Source organism: Callorhinchus milii, unplaced genomic scaffold (assembly GCF_018977255.1).
Source record: "Callorhinchus milii isolate IMCB2004 unplaced genomic scaffold, IMCB_Cmil_1.0 Scaffold5, whole genome shotgun sequence".
NCBI classification, from domain to species: Eukaryota; Metazoa; Chordata; class Chondrichthyes; order Chimaeriformes; family Callorhinchidae; genus Callorhinchus; species Callorhinchus milii.
Window position 1 is genome coordinate 61,233,048 of NW_024704746.1, and position 18,168 is coordinate 61,251,215.

An 18,168-nucleotide genomic window follows, 5' to 3' on the forward strand; every position below is an offset into this window, starting at 1 on the left:
GACCACCCTACCTGTTAGGGCTTTGGCTTGCAGGGTTAGGAGCGGGATGATTCCCTGCATCCAGCAACTGTTCTGTTCCATATGTAGGTGGGGTGCATGGAAATCTCAGCTTGGTTGGGATACTCTTAAGCACGGTGATAGGTTTCCTCATGTGTCAAGACACCTGGCTGTCCACCGAAAAACACTTGGGTGTTCTATGAAATGTCTGGCTCAGGTGATAGCGCTCTCATCTCATGTCAGAAGGTTGTGGGCTCAAGTCCCAAGTCAAGACTTTGAACTCATATAGTCCAAGGAAGCTGAGCTCTATTGTTGGTGGGGTGGAGCGGTAAATCTGAGAACTAATGCTGCCCAGGGATTTGTAGGATAACTCCAGTGTGCATGCATGCAAAACTGTACAAAGAAGGAAGCAAACATACAGCGGCCAACTTTTAAAAGTGCTTTTATTCAGCAAAAGTGCAATGCATCTCACAGAATATTCCTTATTTAACAATGCTTCCATCCAAACATTCAGCAAATGCTAACATTTACTCTTTATTATAAAAGAGAAACATAGGATGGTATAATCACATTAATGGGTGTATTAAACTGTTGACTTAATGATAGAACCAATGTGTTAATAATTTCAGATCATGCCACTGGTTAAAAATTAAATCACGGTTTGTTTGTTTTCCTCTGTTCTCATGGCAATACAGCAAGATTGGTAAAAAGAATATTGATAGGAATAGGAAAGAGGATTTAGATCAGCCAGTCCATCGAGCCTTCTCTGCCAAGGTTAGAGTTATTTTCCTAACGTGTCTTTTCTACACTGTCTCTTATGACTGTCCGTCTTTCAGTAAAAGACATCATGGCCAAAACAACTGTCAATGTCTCCAAACTAGGGATTAATATGGTAGACTCCCGAAGTGATTCTCGGGAACCACATTGTCACCTACTGATCATTTAGTGTTTCACACTTTTAGTGGGCAGCCGGGTGTCTGAAACGTGCAGAAACTCATCACCATGCTTTAGATTCTCCAAACCAAACTGAGTTCTATGCATCCCACTACACATGGAAATTCCAGAGACATTTATTGGAGGCCATCTCTCCCTGGAGGTACCCATTCCTGCTTACCTAATTCCGGGAGAGTATTAGGCGCAGGTTGGCAAGAATCAAGGTTTGAGGACCCCAGCGTATGCATTGGGGTACTTCTTGAGTCTAACCAGCTAAAACCCCATAGTTTCTGATTAAAGCACTGACTGGCATGGCAAGCTTTCCCGCTGCTTGTCCAGCTTGGTGCCCATACCTGTTAGGGCTTTGGCTTGCAGGGTTAACAGGAGCTGAGTGGGATGACTCCCTGCCCCCAGCGGCTAGGCTGTGCTTCCAGATACTGCTGATGAACCAGGCTGGCTGTGCTGTCATCAGCAGGGCCACTGGCTCAGGACCCACCTGGCTCAGGAACTGAACTACTGATTCTGACATTCAGTTGCCAATCATGTCACCATGGACCCAGTTCAGCTCCAAGGTGACCACCCTTAACTCACCCCCAAGAAGGATAGTTACTGGTGTTTCACACTATATATCACTATTAATATTTATATCACCAAATAGTTCAAAATAGCCACATCAGAATTACTGACTGCCGTGCTTCTGGTTAGAACATTGGATATAACTGGCTACAGAGGCTCGGACCACAACATTTAAAAAGGAATTGTATAAGTATTCCTTATAAAGGAATCACACAAAGAGATATCACAAATTAGTCACATGAGGAAACATCATCCAAACAATGATCTACCGACTCATACACTTGAGTTGTTTTGATGAGGTGGTAAGGCACTACATCAAATGTAAGGGTTTTCCTTTTCTTTCGTCTTCTGAAGTCACGCAAAGGCCGACTGCACATACTAGAACAAGTAGGCTTCCAGAGCATATCAAGGTTAACTGAACAATACCAAGGGCTGTCACGGGCACCAATAAAGAATCTCTGAACAACTGGGCAGTTTCATCATCAACTGTTGCTGTCTGGAAACAAAATAACAAGCATCAGAGATGTCTCTCACATGTTACAGCAAACAGGCTTCATCAGCTTCTTCAACAAACTTTCCATGTGTTGGTTCAACTCATGCTGCCTTTCCTTTACACTCTTGGTTTGTCTCCAGAGCTAACTGGTCTTGGAAGGGTTTTCTCAGTTCCAGGTCTCCCAATATACAACTGTGAGCTGTATCTCCCATTACCCCTATACACAGACTCGATAATGAATCGTGTCAGTCATCATAATAATATTAAGAATAGGAGTGATGACAGCTGTTTTTAAAGGGGTAGGAATGGTGCCAGTGGACAGGGAGAGGTTTATGATGTCTGTGAATAGAGAGGCAAGGAGGTGGAGCTGGGTGGTAAGGACAGGGGTAGGGATGGAGTCAAGGGAGCAGGTGGTCAGTTTCATGCGGGTTGTAGTGGTGGTGAGAAAGGAGTGAGAGACCGGTTCAAAGGTGTGGAGGGAGAGATGGGTAGGGGCCAGGGTAGTAGTTGGAAGAGCAGAGGCAGATGAGCAGATCCTCTCGACTGATGAAATCCTGCATCGCCTCGCAGTTGGCATTGGCGGTGAGGATGGATGCTGTGTAGGAGGGTGGGCGGAGGAGCTTGTTGGTGATGGGGAAGAGGAGCCTGGGGTTGCCCATGGCCTCGAACATTGTCTTGGAGTAGGACGACGATTTAGCAGAGGGCAGAGCGGTAAGATTTGGTAAGGTCTAGACACATCTGCCAATGGACCGTTAAATTCAATTTAAGCCAGGTGCACCTGTACTTTAAGGGAGTGGAGGTGGCTGGTGTACCATGGTGACTTTCGTGAGTAGGAGATGGTTCGGGATGAGAGGGGAGCAAGGGCATCAAGAATGGTGGAGATGAAGTTGTGGAGGAGAGTGACCAAGGATGATAAGTCATTGCAGGAGGAAGCCCAGAGGAGGAGTTCAGATGACTGTAGGGCAGCAGAGAGGGAAGGGGTGCAGATTTTTTTCCAGGGGTGGTGGAGATGGAGATGGTTTGGGTGGCAGTGGGGAGAGGCATTGAGGAGTTAAGGGGGATGAAGTGATGGTCCGAGATGGCTTTGTCGGTGATAGTGGTCTGAGCCAGTGAGGCCCTGAGTGATCAACAGGTCAAGGGGGTAACCGTGGACATAGGTGGCGGAGTCGATGTGGAGGGAGAGGTTGAGGGGGGAGTTAAGGGAGGAGAAGTCAGCAGAGATAGAGCAGGAGGGGTGAAGGTTGAAGTTGGCTAGGATGAGGAGGCGTTTGAAGCAGAGGAAGAGAGAAAATAGGAGGGTGGAGATGTCAGGGAGGAAGGTGGGGGAGAGCCTGGGGGTGCGGCGATAGAGAACGAGAATTTTGAGAGAAAGGTTGGAGGGGTGATGAAGGGTAAGGTACTCAAAGGAGGGGAAGGTTCCAGAGGAGTAATGGGATAGCCCGAGCGGGGACTGGGAGCTGAGAGCCACACCGCCACCACAACGGATTAGGTCGTGGGGTATGATGGAAGGTGTAGCTGGGTGGTGTGGCCTTTGTCAGGGGGAAGGTGTCGCCTGGAATGATCCAGGTTTCAGTGAGGGCGAGACTGTCAATGTTTTCAGTCATTCAGTCATGGATTGAGTGACCAATTTTTTTAAGGAATCATTACACCCTGAAGCGAGTGGGCAAAGGGTTGTTACACACCTGGACAGATGTGAATTGATAGCGATCAATGTCAGTGGAGGAGCCAGTGGCCATTGCAACGTGATGCAGAATTGTTCTCTTACCTCATTGAGCCATAGGACTGGAAAAATGAGTGGCTCCTTGATATTTGACAGTATTCTGCAGAAAGAAAAAGGGGTCATTTTATTTGCAAAGTACAACGGGCACACTTTCAATAGACAAGCACCTTTCTGTCAGAAAAGAATTAGCAGATTGAAAAACATTAATTCACTAGTGATATAATATTTACTGAACAGTTGCAATTTGCAGGAATTTATCTAATTTTATATTTCTTTCACGGAAATTATAAGCTTTGGACAGTAACTCGACAACATTTGAGAATGTGATAATAATAATCATAATAATCTTTGCATTTGGATATAGCACCTTGTTGTTGCGATGTCTCAAAGTGCTTCATAGAATATATTGTAAAATGGAGTGACTGTGTATTTTGGACACAGCCATGTCCCGCAAACAGTCGTGAAGAAAAAAGTGACTAAAAAAGCCAACTTACTTAATTTTGGTTGATGGCTTAAACATTATGTTGATTTGTAGCCGCTTTGCAACTCTCAAGGTAAATCCTGTGGTCTGCAAGAAAGAAATTGAGAAGATCTTTATCTAGAGGAATTGGGTTGAATCTCTCCTGATATATAATGGCGTAAATGGGACAGCTGGTCATGTAAACACACTCTCAACTCTTCTTTAACTATATGGTAAACTGCCTTATTGACATACCCATCATTGCAGAATCCTGCGATTTTCTGGAATACAAAATTTCTCATATTCCTCGGCTTAAAGCTGTAGTTTTAGAATTTAAGATTATGTACAATTCTAGAATTTTTTTTTAAATGTAGTCCAATTTTGAAAACCAAGTACTGAAAAAACGAAATTGTCACATAAGAACATAAGAATTGCTAAAGGAAAGAAAACCAAGGTCCATCTAGTTTGCATTCCACCATCCTGGCAGTCTCATGGACTCATTATGTCCCAAACTACATTCTGTACTATATCACATATTAGACTCCACCGTTGACATGTCATGCAGTTACAAGCAGGACTAGAGTCCAAGAGATCTCTACAAGAGAATACAAGAAGCCAATACTCCACAATTACTCGCAGGTGTAAAACATCAAACGGTGGCACAGCAGAGCTCTTCTTTGATGTGACAGTGTAGAGTCTGTTATAACATGATCCAAAAAATCCCAACACAAATTGTAACAGGGACACATTGTCAGTTTTACTGTGGCTGCACACTCAGCCATCTTGCATGCCTGCTGGCTCCCTCATGCTATAAAATGATCGACTTCTGGGTCATGAGGCTGTCACTAATGTCCCTTCCCATGAGATGCACATGCGCAGCACGCAGTAAGCGATATCAATGCTAACTTCATGACCTGCAAGCTGGATGTTTTTAGTGTCCTCGAAGCTAAAATGACCACTTTCAAGATCATAAGGTCACTGTCGATGTCACTTGAATCACAGCGCACATGAAGTGACGAAGGCAGCAACCTCATGACCTGGATGCTGGTAACCGGATGCAAGACCATACGGTGAAAGGGCACTATAAGCATTTGCACTGTAAGCCAATCCACATTGTGACCAATTGCGTTATAATGGGGTATACTGCACTAGCCTGCAAATCACTAATATGTGCCACATCAATGGAAACCAAGACAAGGAAAGGCACACGGAATTGACATTGAGTCCAACATTGAGCAGGAACGGGGAAAATGTGAGTAATGCACCTCTGGAGCTAACTTCTCTTCTTCAACACTTGAGTGAAAGCAATTTCTGAGTCTCAGTGCTAGAAATCACCCACCTAGTGTGGATGTGTAGTTGAGATGAGGAAAGGTAAAAAGGTAGAGAATATTGTTATCACTTACAGGTTCCACATCCATAAAGGTCTCATGTATTGCCTTTTTCGGATTCAGGCCCTGCATAGATTTCTGTATTTCAGGACTTGCATACAGGAAGTGAGGGAGTGAGATATAAACGGGTTTCCCTGAAATTGAAATCACACTATTACACACAAGTAATAATAATAATCCTTGCATTTGATATAGCGCGTTTTCATGTCTTCCAGACGTCTCAAAGCGCTTCACAGAATATACCGTAAAGTTAACTGACTGTATATTTGGGGGCGAAACGCGGCAGCCAATTGCGCACAGCAGTGTCCCACAAACAGTCGTGGATTGAAATGACCAATTTATTATTATTTTTTTTCTTCAGGGATTAATATCAGGCGTGTGGAGTATGGAAACTTACCCAAGGTTTCGCCCTGCCGGGAATCGAACCCAGGTCTCTCGCTTGCGAGGTGAGTGCTCTAACCACTGAGCTACAGGACTCTCAAGTAACAACTGAGCAGTGGTGAATTACAGTGGAGATTATTACTTAAGAAGTACTTCAGGATCACAGGATGGTATCAAAGTTGTAATTTCATGCTGTGTGCAATTGGCTGCCGCATTTCGCCCACAAAATATAGTCATATTGTGTGAAGCGCTTTGAGACGTCTCAAAGACGTGATAAGGCACCATATCAAATGCAAGGATTATGATTATTAGCAGTATTAATAGAAGCGAGAGTGCTATCAACTAAGCTAAGCTTACACAACTTATGATATTTTGTAATTCTTGGAATGAATCAACACAATGGGTTTTGACTCCAAACTGACATGCATTTGATTTTTATTCAAGACATCAAAGTACTTACCATCATGACAGGCACTGATATCCAAGAAACCACCAAGAGTGCAATTTTGCGAAACAATATCTTCCTTGCAGAAGCAGTGGTTGTCAGGATTTTCTCTTGGAGAAGCGAGAGCTTCAGGAGGAACTGCAAAACGCTGGACAGGAATTCCCTTCAGCTTTTGTGTTCCTTCATACTTTGCAAAGATAGACCTGAACAGAAGGGAATCAGTCAAAATTAGTTATCTTCCGGTTAACCATTACTTGGGCTCTGCTATCAACAATTCTCATCCAGCAGATCTGTATTCTTCCTCTAGAAACCCTAAATCCCTTTCATTCCCATACATTTGTTGTTACTTTTCAAAGCTCAAGCTCTGCACCTCCAACTGGTGAAACCATCACTCAATAGGCTGACGTATCAGCAAAACTTGAACGGACAGGTCACAAGACTGGGAGTGGAGATTCTTCCCACTTGGCTCCTGCTAACCCTGCAAACCAAAGCCCTAACAGATAGGGTTGTCCTAGCTGGACAAACAGCAGGACATTTGCCAGACAGTGCTCCCAACGGCAAGCTATGTGGTTTTAGCTAGTTTAACTCTGGCAGTTCCTCAATGCACACCCAAGGGTTCCCCAAGCTTTGGCTCTTTCTAATCTGTGCCAATTCTCTGAGGAAGATCACAAACCTCATGGAAAATATAAGTGATTTGCTGTTAACAGAAGCAGCTTCCATGTTCTTTATTCAATACTTGTATGTAGTTTGAAAGTCCTTCAAGATGATAAACATGTTCTTTATCCCCAGTGCATCATTTACAATGTCCTACACCTATTTTCTCCCTTGCATGAACTAACTTGATATCATACTGTAGGCACGTTTGTTCATTGGGAAACATATTGATTGGTACTGTCCGAAACACTGGAGAGAAAAGATATTCATGATATAAATAACAATAATTATCTCTGCATTTGATATAGGGCCTCATCAAGTCGTTGAGATGTCTCAAATTGAGTGTTACACAGAATATACTGTAAAGTGAAGTGACTGTACTTTATGGTTGAAACGCGGCAGCCAATTGCACACAGAGGTGTCCCACAAACAATTGTGGATTGATTGACCAAATTATCATTATTCATTTATTTATTTCATCTCGTCAATCTACACTAAATTCAATCCCGCGTTCTGAAAATTTAAGGCCAGTTTTGCAAACCATTTCATTCTGCAATGTAACCATTTCTGTTGCTTTATGCCCCCCCACCACGTTTATACTGTGTTTTTTATTGCTATTCACTGAAAAGCATTGTGTAAATCAGGACTGAGAGCACAGATCATGCAGCAGCTTGGCCGTCAAAATGCTTTTGAGGAGCTGTTTTCAATCAGCACATTGATTGACTGTTGTGTGAGCTCTGTCAGTGAAAACCAATGTGGAATCTGTAAGAAATTAACCTTTGAAAGTTTTTGGGGAGGAGTAGAAACATGGAACAGCTAAAGAACTTTCAAGGGAACATTGTTTTTAATGTTATTAAAGAGTTGGCCACACGGCAGCTCTTTAATTACATTAGCAGATACAACATTGGATATTGGATCTGGCACGTAGCATATTTTTATATGCGAGTTTTAACAATGAACAGAAGGTGTAAAACAAACATTAACTTGCTTTACTACTGTAAATGACACTTCAAGGCAAAATAACATTGAATTTCCAAAAGATTGAATGTGCAAAAGAAACACGTTTTGTTTGGATATGTGACAATAATACCTTTCTTCTTAAAAAGAAACACAAATTAGACCCAGCAGTTACTATTTCTACTTAGTCATCATATTCCTGGTGATTTGTAGTCATCAGCATTTTATTTTTTACTGGGTCAGATCTGGAGGGACCATTTGCAATTGTTTTCAGTATCTTCTTCCAATAGAAGCAATCAAATCACTGTGGCATCTTTTCAAGACGGGCTTTAAAAGAAAAATACAATCACTTGTATTTAAGTTTAATAAGTTGAATAAGGGAACAGAAAGCTGGTTACAGTACTGGGCAAGAGCTTAGTCTCCCTAAGAATGCACGTAGGATTTTAAAGATATTATTAACAAGAACCATACAGCTGGAATCTTTGGAGACTCTTAAGCACGGTGATGGGTTTCCTTCTGAATGTTGAACATGCCCAGTTCCTGCTTCATGGACACCAAAGATGAGGTCTTGCCTCATGTCATTAACAAACTGTCAGAATATAACTGAGGCCTGACCAGTTTTAGAGATACTTTTCAGACACATTAGAAATAGCATATTCTGCGTCTATACAGAATGTCCTTAATTATCAGTAAATATGTGCATGAGTTGTGTGTATTTTCCATGGTGCATTACCTGCAAATATCAGAAGAAAAGAAATATAAGTCTTTCTTGTCGATAAAAGGTGGGAACGAGCTTCCATCTGTTTTGAGGATACAAATCAAAACATGAAACAAACATTGTAAATAAGTTAAAAATGTCAGACACCATCACTTCCCCTTCTCCCCCTACACACATACAGCTTGTAACAAGACACACTGAAGTCTCTCTTATTGTCACTAGTGGGGGAAGAGGTTTTTGAGTGGCGGAAGCAGGAGAGAAATGTAGTTGGGGGTGGAATGTGGGGAATTATCCCAGACATGGATGTAATCGAATCTGGGACTATCTGTCTATGTATCTATTCTCACATTTTCACAGGAAGCCATTTGGACCATCCTTGTGCTGATGCTAGGTTGCCTATTACAGCTATCTATTCTATTTCCAGTTCTTGCTAAGCTCCATTGGCTCCCTGTTGCAGAACGGATCAATTTTATGATCCTCACACTCACCTGCACATCACTTCGTGCCCTAGTACCTCTCTATCTCTCAAACCTGTTAACACCCCACTCTTCTACCAACCCTCTTCCTTCAACCAGCTCCAGCCTTCTGTATGTCCCTCACCCCCTGCACTCCACTAACAGCAGCCATTCTTTCAGGCACTATGCCCTGAAACTCTTAAGCTCCCTGCCTCAATCCCTCCACATTGCTCCCTCTTTGCCAGTCTTCAGATCGTACATGAAAACCTTTCTCTATCACCGTCCCTGAGACACTACCCTCCCTGTGTGAAGGACGGTATATAAATGCAAGTTGTTGTTGTTCTACTTGTTCTTCTGAGCCCTGCCCTCCTGGTTTTGGTAATATTTTTGATGGCACGAGGGTGTGTTAAATTATTAAGCACCAAGGGTACCTGTCCCATTGATCATGTCACAGTAAGCATCGTTCCAGAAGGGGAGATTTCTGGAAAGAACAAAAAGGAGCATTATCACATATGCTAGAATAAGAAAAAGCTAGACCCATTTATCTCATTAGACTATGAACAGGAGGAATGTAATATTTCCCTTTTAATCCAAATGCAAATTGAACTGCACAAAACGTTCACCATCAGAATTTAAATGTAATAATCCTTGCATTGGATGTAGCGCCTTTCAACTCAGAGGGATGTCTCAAAGTGCTTTACAAGAATTCACTGGAATATGTAGTGCCTATATTTTGAAGGTAAAAGCAGTAACCAATTTGCACACTGCAATGTTGCACAAACAGTAGTGAAGCCAATGACCAATTTTATTTGGGGGATTGTTGGCCAAGAAACTGGGAGAAACTGCCTTCTCTTTTCAATGGAATCTTTAACATCTCGCTGACATCAGCCTGCCAGTCTGACACTGAAGTGTCAGCATAAATGATGTGAGTTCAAAAGTCCCGATGTGTTATTTGCATCCACAATACAATACAAATTTACATTTATATAGCGCCTTTCAAGTCGCGAGGATGTCCCAAGGCACTTCACAAACCTGGCCTGAGCTGAGGGTGGACATAGAGGGGAATGATGACTGGAAGTGGGGTCAAACAGATAGGTTTTGAGGTGAACCTTGAACGAGGTGACGGAGGGAGGGAGGGAGGGACTCTAGGATGGAATTACAGAAGGAGCGGCAGATAGGGTCGCAAAAGATATCATTGTCTGTATGTTGCATGCAAGCGTACTGTCAAGGAAGTGACATCCATGACAATCTGATGAGCAGAAGTTGACTATTTTTGCAGTCCAAAATATGATAATAATCTCTTTAAGACTTGATATTAGTGATCAAATACAAGGATTATTATTATTGTTCTTGATTTTTCTAAGAGCCTCAACCAATGCAATACGGAGTAATAAATACCACTCTGCAACTGGACACCATCATTTAATTTACATAGAATTATGTAGAAGATTAAAGAATGGAAACAGGCCATTGACCATAACTCATCTATGCTGGTGTTAATACTCCATATGAGTCTCCATCCCTCCTAATCCCCTCCATCTCTTCTCCCTCATGTATGGCATGAGATTGCAATTAAATAAACCTTTCTTAAGTAATTCTCAAAGAAAAGGGTTGAGGGATGTCGCCCTATTCTGAAAAGAATCTTACTTTTCGTTCCTCCAACGGTCAATTAGAGCAACTTTGTCAATGTCGTCTTTTCCATTGAACACGTTATAAAATCCATCTGCTGTTCCATTGTACTGGAAAAAAGGCACAAGTCAAAGCGTGTCACATAGTCTCGTAGTAACTTACAGCAATGTCGTATGACGTTTCTCCCAAGTGAGGGAAGGGTTTATGTTCATGACCATAGTGGTACAAGGAATTAATTCACACACCAAATAAAAGTTTATAGTGTTTATTTTAACTCAGGTTGAACAGGCATGAGGGGCTAACCCCCTTGCTTCTGATGAGACACCCCCTACTGAGATTGTGCAAGATCTTAAATAGTCCCCAGTTGAACTACCACAAGGGGGTGTTCCCCAGACTGTACCAATATCCTTATAAATGAGGAGTCCCCACAGGCGGGACCAAAGCAAACATTTGCCAAAATTATTTTTAAAGTTAGATGAATGAACTGGAGTCCTGTAGCTCAGTGGTTAGAGCACTCGCTTTGCAAGTGAGAGACCTGAGTTCAATTCCAGGCAGAGGGCAAAACCTTGGGCAAGTTTCCTTACTCCACACAGAGCCTAATAATAATCCCTCCAAAACCAAAAACAATAATAAATTGGTCATTTTCAATCTACGACTGTTTGTGGGACATTGCTGTGCGCAATTGGCTGCCGCGTTTGCCCACAAATATACAGTCAATTCACTTTACAGTATGTTCTGTGAAGCGCTTTGGGACGTCCTCCCGACGTGAAAAGCGCTATATCAAATGCAAGGATTATTATTATTAACTGAAACATTAACTCATTGTCACTCCTTTTCTCCAGTGTGTGAGATCCCACTTAGTACAGTACTTGTCTGTTAACATTGGAGATGCAAGGGAAAGATTAATATCAGTGCTGAAATAAGGAATCCTGTTGAAAAATTTAAGTAGATTTTGCATATTAGGCTCTTCATATTTGGCCAATGGTAATCCCTGCAGCCTTCCATTCCTCATAATCTAGAGGCATTGAAAATAGAAGTTCTGATAACCTATATTACTGCTTGGAAAGCCCTTCACAGAATGTGGTCTTCAATAAACACACTCTGAGAGCCCATGTAAAGCAAACTCAGATATGAGTTATTCCAGTATCTGTTCAGTGAGACTGGAAGGCCTCAATCACAATTAGTAGGTATAAATATGACATGAAAAATATCCACTGGTGATAATTAGCACAACACATACCATATTCTTCACCCCAGATGGACATAATATGGTCTCTCGGATAAGACGAGGTGTAAATTCTGTAAAGTGTGTTCCAAGCAATCAGTGGGTTGGATGGATCCGATAATGAATGAGAAAGGAACAAAGCCCTAAAGGGTAAGGTGGTCATAGCTGGATAAGCAGCGGGAAGTTTGCAAGCAATGCAATTTTACCTGGTTAGACTCCAACAGTACCCAAACGCAAACTCTGGGGTCCCCAAGCCGTGCCTCTTGCCAATCTGCACCTAATACTCTGGAATTAGGTAATCAGGAACAATCGTTCTGTGGAGAATGTGCCCACTTCATTCCAACAATATGGGAATTTCTTTGTGCAGGTGGCACTCATGGCAGCTTGGTTTAGATACTCTTAAGCGTGGTGACGGGTCACAAATGTGTCACACGCTCAGCTGATCAATAAAAGTGCCGCAGATCTCAAATCTGAACAGGTCTAAAAATAAAACGTTCTGGGTTCCTTCATATAGTTCCAGTTAAACAGTAGTTCAGATAAAAGTTGGACACGGTCTCTGAATAACATTGCCAGTGTGTATATATATATATGATACTTACTGGGTAAAATACTCCTGTAATGATATCTTCTGAACTTGCTGCAACCAGTATTGGATCTTCGTAGCCCCAAAGTATTTCCTTCACTGTTCTATTCTGGAACAATGAGGCACCTGCCTTTTTAATGATGCCATTGACTATGCCATGAAGAATTGGGGGGTAAAGAGATGGTGCAGACTATGAAAGGAAAAAGGAACATTTTAATTTTCAGAGAACACTGAGATACCCGTGAATCTATTTGTTGTCACCAATTGATTCGAAATACAATTGTTTACAAATCCCTTCACGATCTGGGATCACCCCGTCTTTCTGACCTGGTTAAACCCCACCCCATTACCCGCTGCCTCCACTCAGCTGGCTCTGGCCTCCTGCTCATCCACTTCACACTCACCATCAGCAGCCATGCTTTCAGCCACTACGCCACAAAGTTTTGGAACTCTCTCCCTCAATCCCATTGCCTTGCCCCCTCCTTCACCTCTCTTAGATCACGACTGAAGACATTCCTCTTCGACCGTGCTTATGCTCCCCACGGCTCAGTGTCAGGCTCCAGCACTGTTAAGTGCTCCGAGACCTCTAAGGCCTGGGCCATCATATCGCAGTGACTAGAACTGTATATAATATTTAATATATCAATTTAATATTTCATTAATAATTTAAATAAAGGTTCTCGACAAATGTTATGATTGCTTACTGCAGCAGCAAGGTTGAGAGCTGTGATACTGTCCTCTTCTGAGCCAACTGACATGGTGGGTTCAAAGATAGCTGACTGGGGCTGCAGGTACGATATTGTGTAATTGTCATTCACGGTAATGTTGTTCTTTCTGAGATAACGAACCCTACAGAATGAATAACAGAACAGTGTCCATTGCATTTAGCAACGATGTCCAGAATAATAACATTGAACACCAAACCAATTCCTTTCTGAAAAAATTAAAAATACAAAAATCTAACGTATTTGTATTCCTTAAAATTTGTTTTACCATATGGTAAGTACATTATTGGTTTAATTTCACATCGTTACGAAACTGATTAAGCAAACGTTTCCATGGAGATAAACAAGATAACAAGCTTGGACCATAAAACACAATGATAAAGTGCATTTATTGAGATCATTCTTCCTGCCAAGTTTCAAGTGCTGCAATATTGCAGCTAAGAAATGAGGCACTATCCTGATGCCACTTTTTTGCGGTCTTGTTGTGGTGTGGTGGAGGAGGCCAAACCAGAAAATTCATACAAACTGATGTGGATTAGTAGCTAGGGGTCAAAAGATTAGCAAGGCCGGGTTGATATTTAGGAAAGATATGCCCTGGAAGTCAAACAATAATACTGTAATAATTCTTGCATTTAAATACATATTAAATACATATTAAACACATATTTCAAATTTGAAGGACACCTCAACAACAACAACTTACACTTGTAAAACACTTTTCATATCGGAAGCACATCCCAAGTCTCAAACCTCTTCACAGGATTTACTGTAAATTGTAAGGGCCATACGTTTTGTAGATGAACATAGCAACCATGAAGTGAATGACTTAATTTTATCTAGGGGATTGTTGGCCAGGCACCGGGAGAAACTCCCCTCATTTGATTTAGAAAGCTTTTCAAACATTTGTTCTCTTCTTCCAGAATATCACACCCACCGACTTCCTATCATGGGATTAAAAACTATTTCTTAAATGAGTCCAAATTATTCTACTCATCAAAAGATGAAAGAATTGGTTTCGTGGATCACAAGATCCCAAGACAGATTCAGGTGAAGATTGTGGAGTCCCCAAGCGTAGTGGTTAGCACGCTCACCTTGTAAGTGAGAAGACCCGGGTTCGGTTCCCGGGCGGGGTGAAACCTTAGGCAAGTTCACTTAACTCACACTCTCCGTTTACTAAGTGGGAACCCGGTTGTTAGTCGACTGACCGATCACTTTCTGGGGGTAATAATCCCTCAAAAAAATCGGGTCACTCAATCCATGACTGTTTGGAGGACATTGCTGGGCGCAATCTGAATCAGAACTCATGTGTACAGTGATCAAGATAAAGAGCCTTCAGACATTGATCCAACCATGGTGCAGTAAGATAGTTTGCAATAATTGATTTTCACCCAACAAACGATTTTCCTCACCTTGCCCACAAATATAGTCAATTCACTTTAGTGTTTTCTGTGAAGCGCTTTGAGATGTCTAGAAGACGTGAAAAGCAATATATCAAATACAAGGATTATTATCATTATTATTATTATAATTTCAAAATTAGCCTACAATAGAGCAGCTACCTGTAGGTGTAGGGTCCTCTCTGCTCGAGTTGAGGTTTAGCACCTGAATCAATAATATCCATTGGATTTAATACATTGAAGAGCCAAAACTGCCTGTAGACAGTACTTCCTGTTTGTATCCAGTTCTCATAGGCAAGGGTACCTTCTTCAATAACACCGTCCTGTAACATTGAAGGGGAAAAGGATATGTTTCAATATAAAGAAGCTCATAACAATCAAGTTGAGTTCAGCTGGTATACTGTGAAATGACATGGTCCACAACAGGGTGGACTAACCTTCTCACCTACAAAAATATACAGTCAACTCACTTTACAGTACATTTTGTGAAGCGCCTTGAGATGTCTCGAAGACGTGATAAGGCGCTATATCAAATGCAAGAACTATTATTATTATTATTTTGGGTGTCGAGAGCCCGATGCCACATTTGAGAAGCGGGATCCATAAGCAATAATTTAGTTTTTCCCTTCCAGAACCATAAAAGAATCATACAGAAATCCTATGATTTATATTGTCAGGGAGATCTTCTGAATTTGGAATTTTCTGGGTGTGAGTCACTCAGATTTGTACAAGGCAATAGCTTTTTATTGTCTAAGACATAGGGTGTGGTAATGTATAAGTGTGGTAAAGTTAAAGTTATTCAGTAACTGAGTTAAAAAAAACTGAGGATTTTAAATGAAAACGAGTTCTGTCATTTCTGTGTTTGATGATGTAAAATTACATACAAAAACTGGATCCATTATAGCACCTTATCACATCATTGAGATGTCTCAAAGCGCTTCACATGATATATTGTAAAAAGGAGTGACTGTATTTTGTGGATGAAACGTGGCAGCCAGTTGCGCACAGCAATGTCAAGATTTTAATTTCCACTATTTCTTTAATCAAAAGGAAGATTATACAGCATGCACTTTGACCAAAGATTGTTCCCTACATCAAGCCAAAGATCAAGACTAAAGTGTCCTTGAGCTTTACTGAAGTCCATTTGCTTGTGCAGTGATATCTAATGCCGAGATCCATCAGGTAGGTCATGTTTACAGTATTTGCTTACCCTGTATTTGGAGTACCCGCAAAGGTCTTGACCAACAATCCCACCCCCCACCACCCCAGATACAAATTGGTTATTCACTTCATGGCTGTTTGTGGGCTATTGCTGTGCTGCCTTGTTCACCTACACATACACAGGCAATATACTTTATATTAAATCCTGAGAAGCATTTGAGACGTTTCAACAATGTGATAAGGTGCTAAATTAAATGCAAGGACTATTATTAAATGTAAATTACCCATGAAATTTCTCTGATCCTGTTGTATATCTATGAGGCTTATAGTGCAGGGTTACTTTTTTGGGGAGAAGAATTGTAGCTTTTTTTATATAGATTAGAGTCCAACTACAATTTAAACCTTGCAGAACTGAGTGAGGTGAGTCAGTGTCAGAGCGGAGTCAGTGTGGGAATCGGGCTTATCATTAATATTATTAGCAGCGGTAATCAGAATTGTACATAACAATACAGTGGAACAAGAGGGCAATCGGTTCTTTGATATGAGGGCATTGAAGATTTTGAAGGAAAATTTCAGGGCAGAGATGCATTAGAATAATTAACTATAATATTAACTATTATTTACACAATAGCTATATAATACTTAGTTATTAATGACTGGAATGGGTGAAGAATATTGCTTGATGCCAAGTCAGAGGAAACAGCTTGATACTGTAAAAGGTAGATTGGTAGGGTGGGTAGACTGGAGGGATGAGATCAAATGTGCTGAAGGCGGACGGGACATTGGTTTAATGTTTCATCTGAAGGACAGAATCTCTAACAATGAAGCACTTCTCCCACACTGCAGTGAAGTATCAGCATAGACAATTAGCTCCAAGTCCCCGTGCCTGACTTAACACAACTTCCTGCCCCAGGAGTGAGAGTGGAATAACTTAGCTAGGCTCACATCACAATAATAAATTGGTCATTTTCAATCCATGACTGTTTGTGGGACATTGCTGTGCGCAATTGGCTGCCGCGTTCGTCCACAAATATACAGTCAATTCACTTTACAGTATATACTGTGAAGCGCTATGGGACGTCCTCCCGACGTGAAAAGCGCTATGTCAAATGCAAGGATTATAATTATTATTATTATTATCTAATTCCCTTCTAAATGCCCCAGTCAACCCTACCCCAACTGCCTAATTATGATCTCTAACAGTTTTCCAATTATCAATTCAAGTCTAAATGGTCTGTTCCTTACCATCAATGATGTATCACCATTATGTCCCTTTTATTCTTTTAATTGCACCATTGCATTGTTAGACTTCATATCTAGTGTCTGTAGCTCCAATATTTGCACATGGCAATGTGTTGATATTATAGCTGCTCTATCAAATGCAAGGGTTATTTATTTTTCATTATTATAAGTGCCAAACAGTACAATTTCGCAATGTTAACATGTTTCAAAATACAAATGTCCACATGTATGTATTAAGATTCAGCACAATTCATGTTCAAATAATAGGAAAATCATATTAAAAGAGTTGTACCTTCGTTATAGTATCCTGAATAATCTTGTCCCCAACTGGTATTAGGATACCTCCTAATATTAGCAACAATGCGCCAATAACCACTCCAGCAATGAAGACATGTTTCTTGTCACAGCCCATTATTCCTAAAGTTAACAGGTTTACCCTGAGGAGAGGCACAACCTTCTCTTACTCGGTAAGCTTCGAGGTGAACGCAAGAGGAATCAGAGCAAAGTAAGAAAATGAGCAGAGTCAGGTGATGATAACAGAGTTAAAAGTCAATCTTTTTTGATGCTGGAAGTATGCGCAGAAGCTAATTAGAAGAATAAACCAATAAATCACAGATAACAATATGTACCCGGTGCCACAGAAAATTCTGCCTTTAACAGCTGTACTGTGATCAAATAGCAAAGTTCACCAACATGGTCTCCCTCTGTAAAATCTATGTGTAACTGTAATAATAGTAAAGCTTGCTTTTAACTAGTGCTTTATTGCACTGCACTATTGTCACATGCACACAGCACATTTTCTTTTAAATTAAGTGATGCAAATAAATGCTAAAGCTGATTTGCACCCGCAATGTACCCCAAGCTACAAATTCATGTTTTTGGTGAGTTTTGACTGGGGAATGCCAAACATCCCATGGCACTATTCGAAAACAGAACGGGGTTTCTCCTTACTAAACAAACCATCGAAAAAAATTGGTCGTTCGCTTCATGACTGTTTGTGGGAATTTTGCTATGTGAAAATTGTCTGCT

General features: G+C 41.2%; 1 protein-coding gene across 1 annotated transcript; it reads right to left on the reverse strand.

Moving 5' to 3' along the window:
• Positions 1–422: 422 nt before the first annotated feature.
• On the reverse strand, positions 423–17,630 carry LOC103177004 (platelet glycoprotein 4). The gene is made up of 12 exons (XM_042335817.1): positions 17,432–17,630; positions 14,899–15,059; positions 13,319–13,463; positions 12,631–12,804; positions 10,825–10,916; positions 9,609–9,658; positions 8,738–8,804; positions 6,409–6,596; positions 5,583–5,701; positions 4,214–4,287; positions 3,765–3,819; positions 423–2,002 (listed from the first exon to the last, which is right to left on the reverse strand). Exons 1-12 carry the CDS (start codon positions 17,549–17,551, stop codon positions 1,817–1,819), a joined length of 1,431 nt encoding a protein of 476 aa, XP_042191751.1. The 5' UTR covers positions 17,552–17,630; the 3' UTR covers positions 423–1,816.
• Between the last annotated feature and the right edge of the window lie 538 nt (positions 17,631–18,168).

What these genes read in the sequence shown, in the direction of transcription:
- LOC103177004 (XM_042335817.1), bottom strand. Translation starts at nt 17,551, where the DNA reads ATGGGCTGTGACAAGAAACATGTCTTCATTGCTGGAGTGGTTATTGGC. An exon ending in TGACATGATCAATGGGACAG is followed by an intron (nt 8,805 to 9,608) that starts GTACCCTTGGTG and finishes TCCTCAAAACAG; the next exon opens with ATGGAAGCTCGTTCCCACCT. An exon ending in CAGTCCTATGGCTCAATGAG is followed by an intron (nt 2,003 to 3,764) that starts GTAAGAGAACAA and finishes TTTTGTTTCCAG; the next exon opens with ACAGCAACAGTTGATGATGA.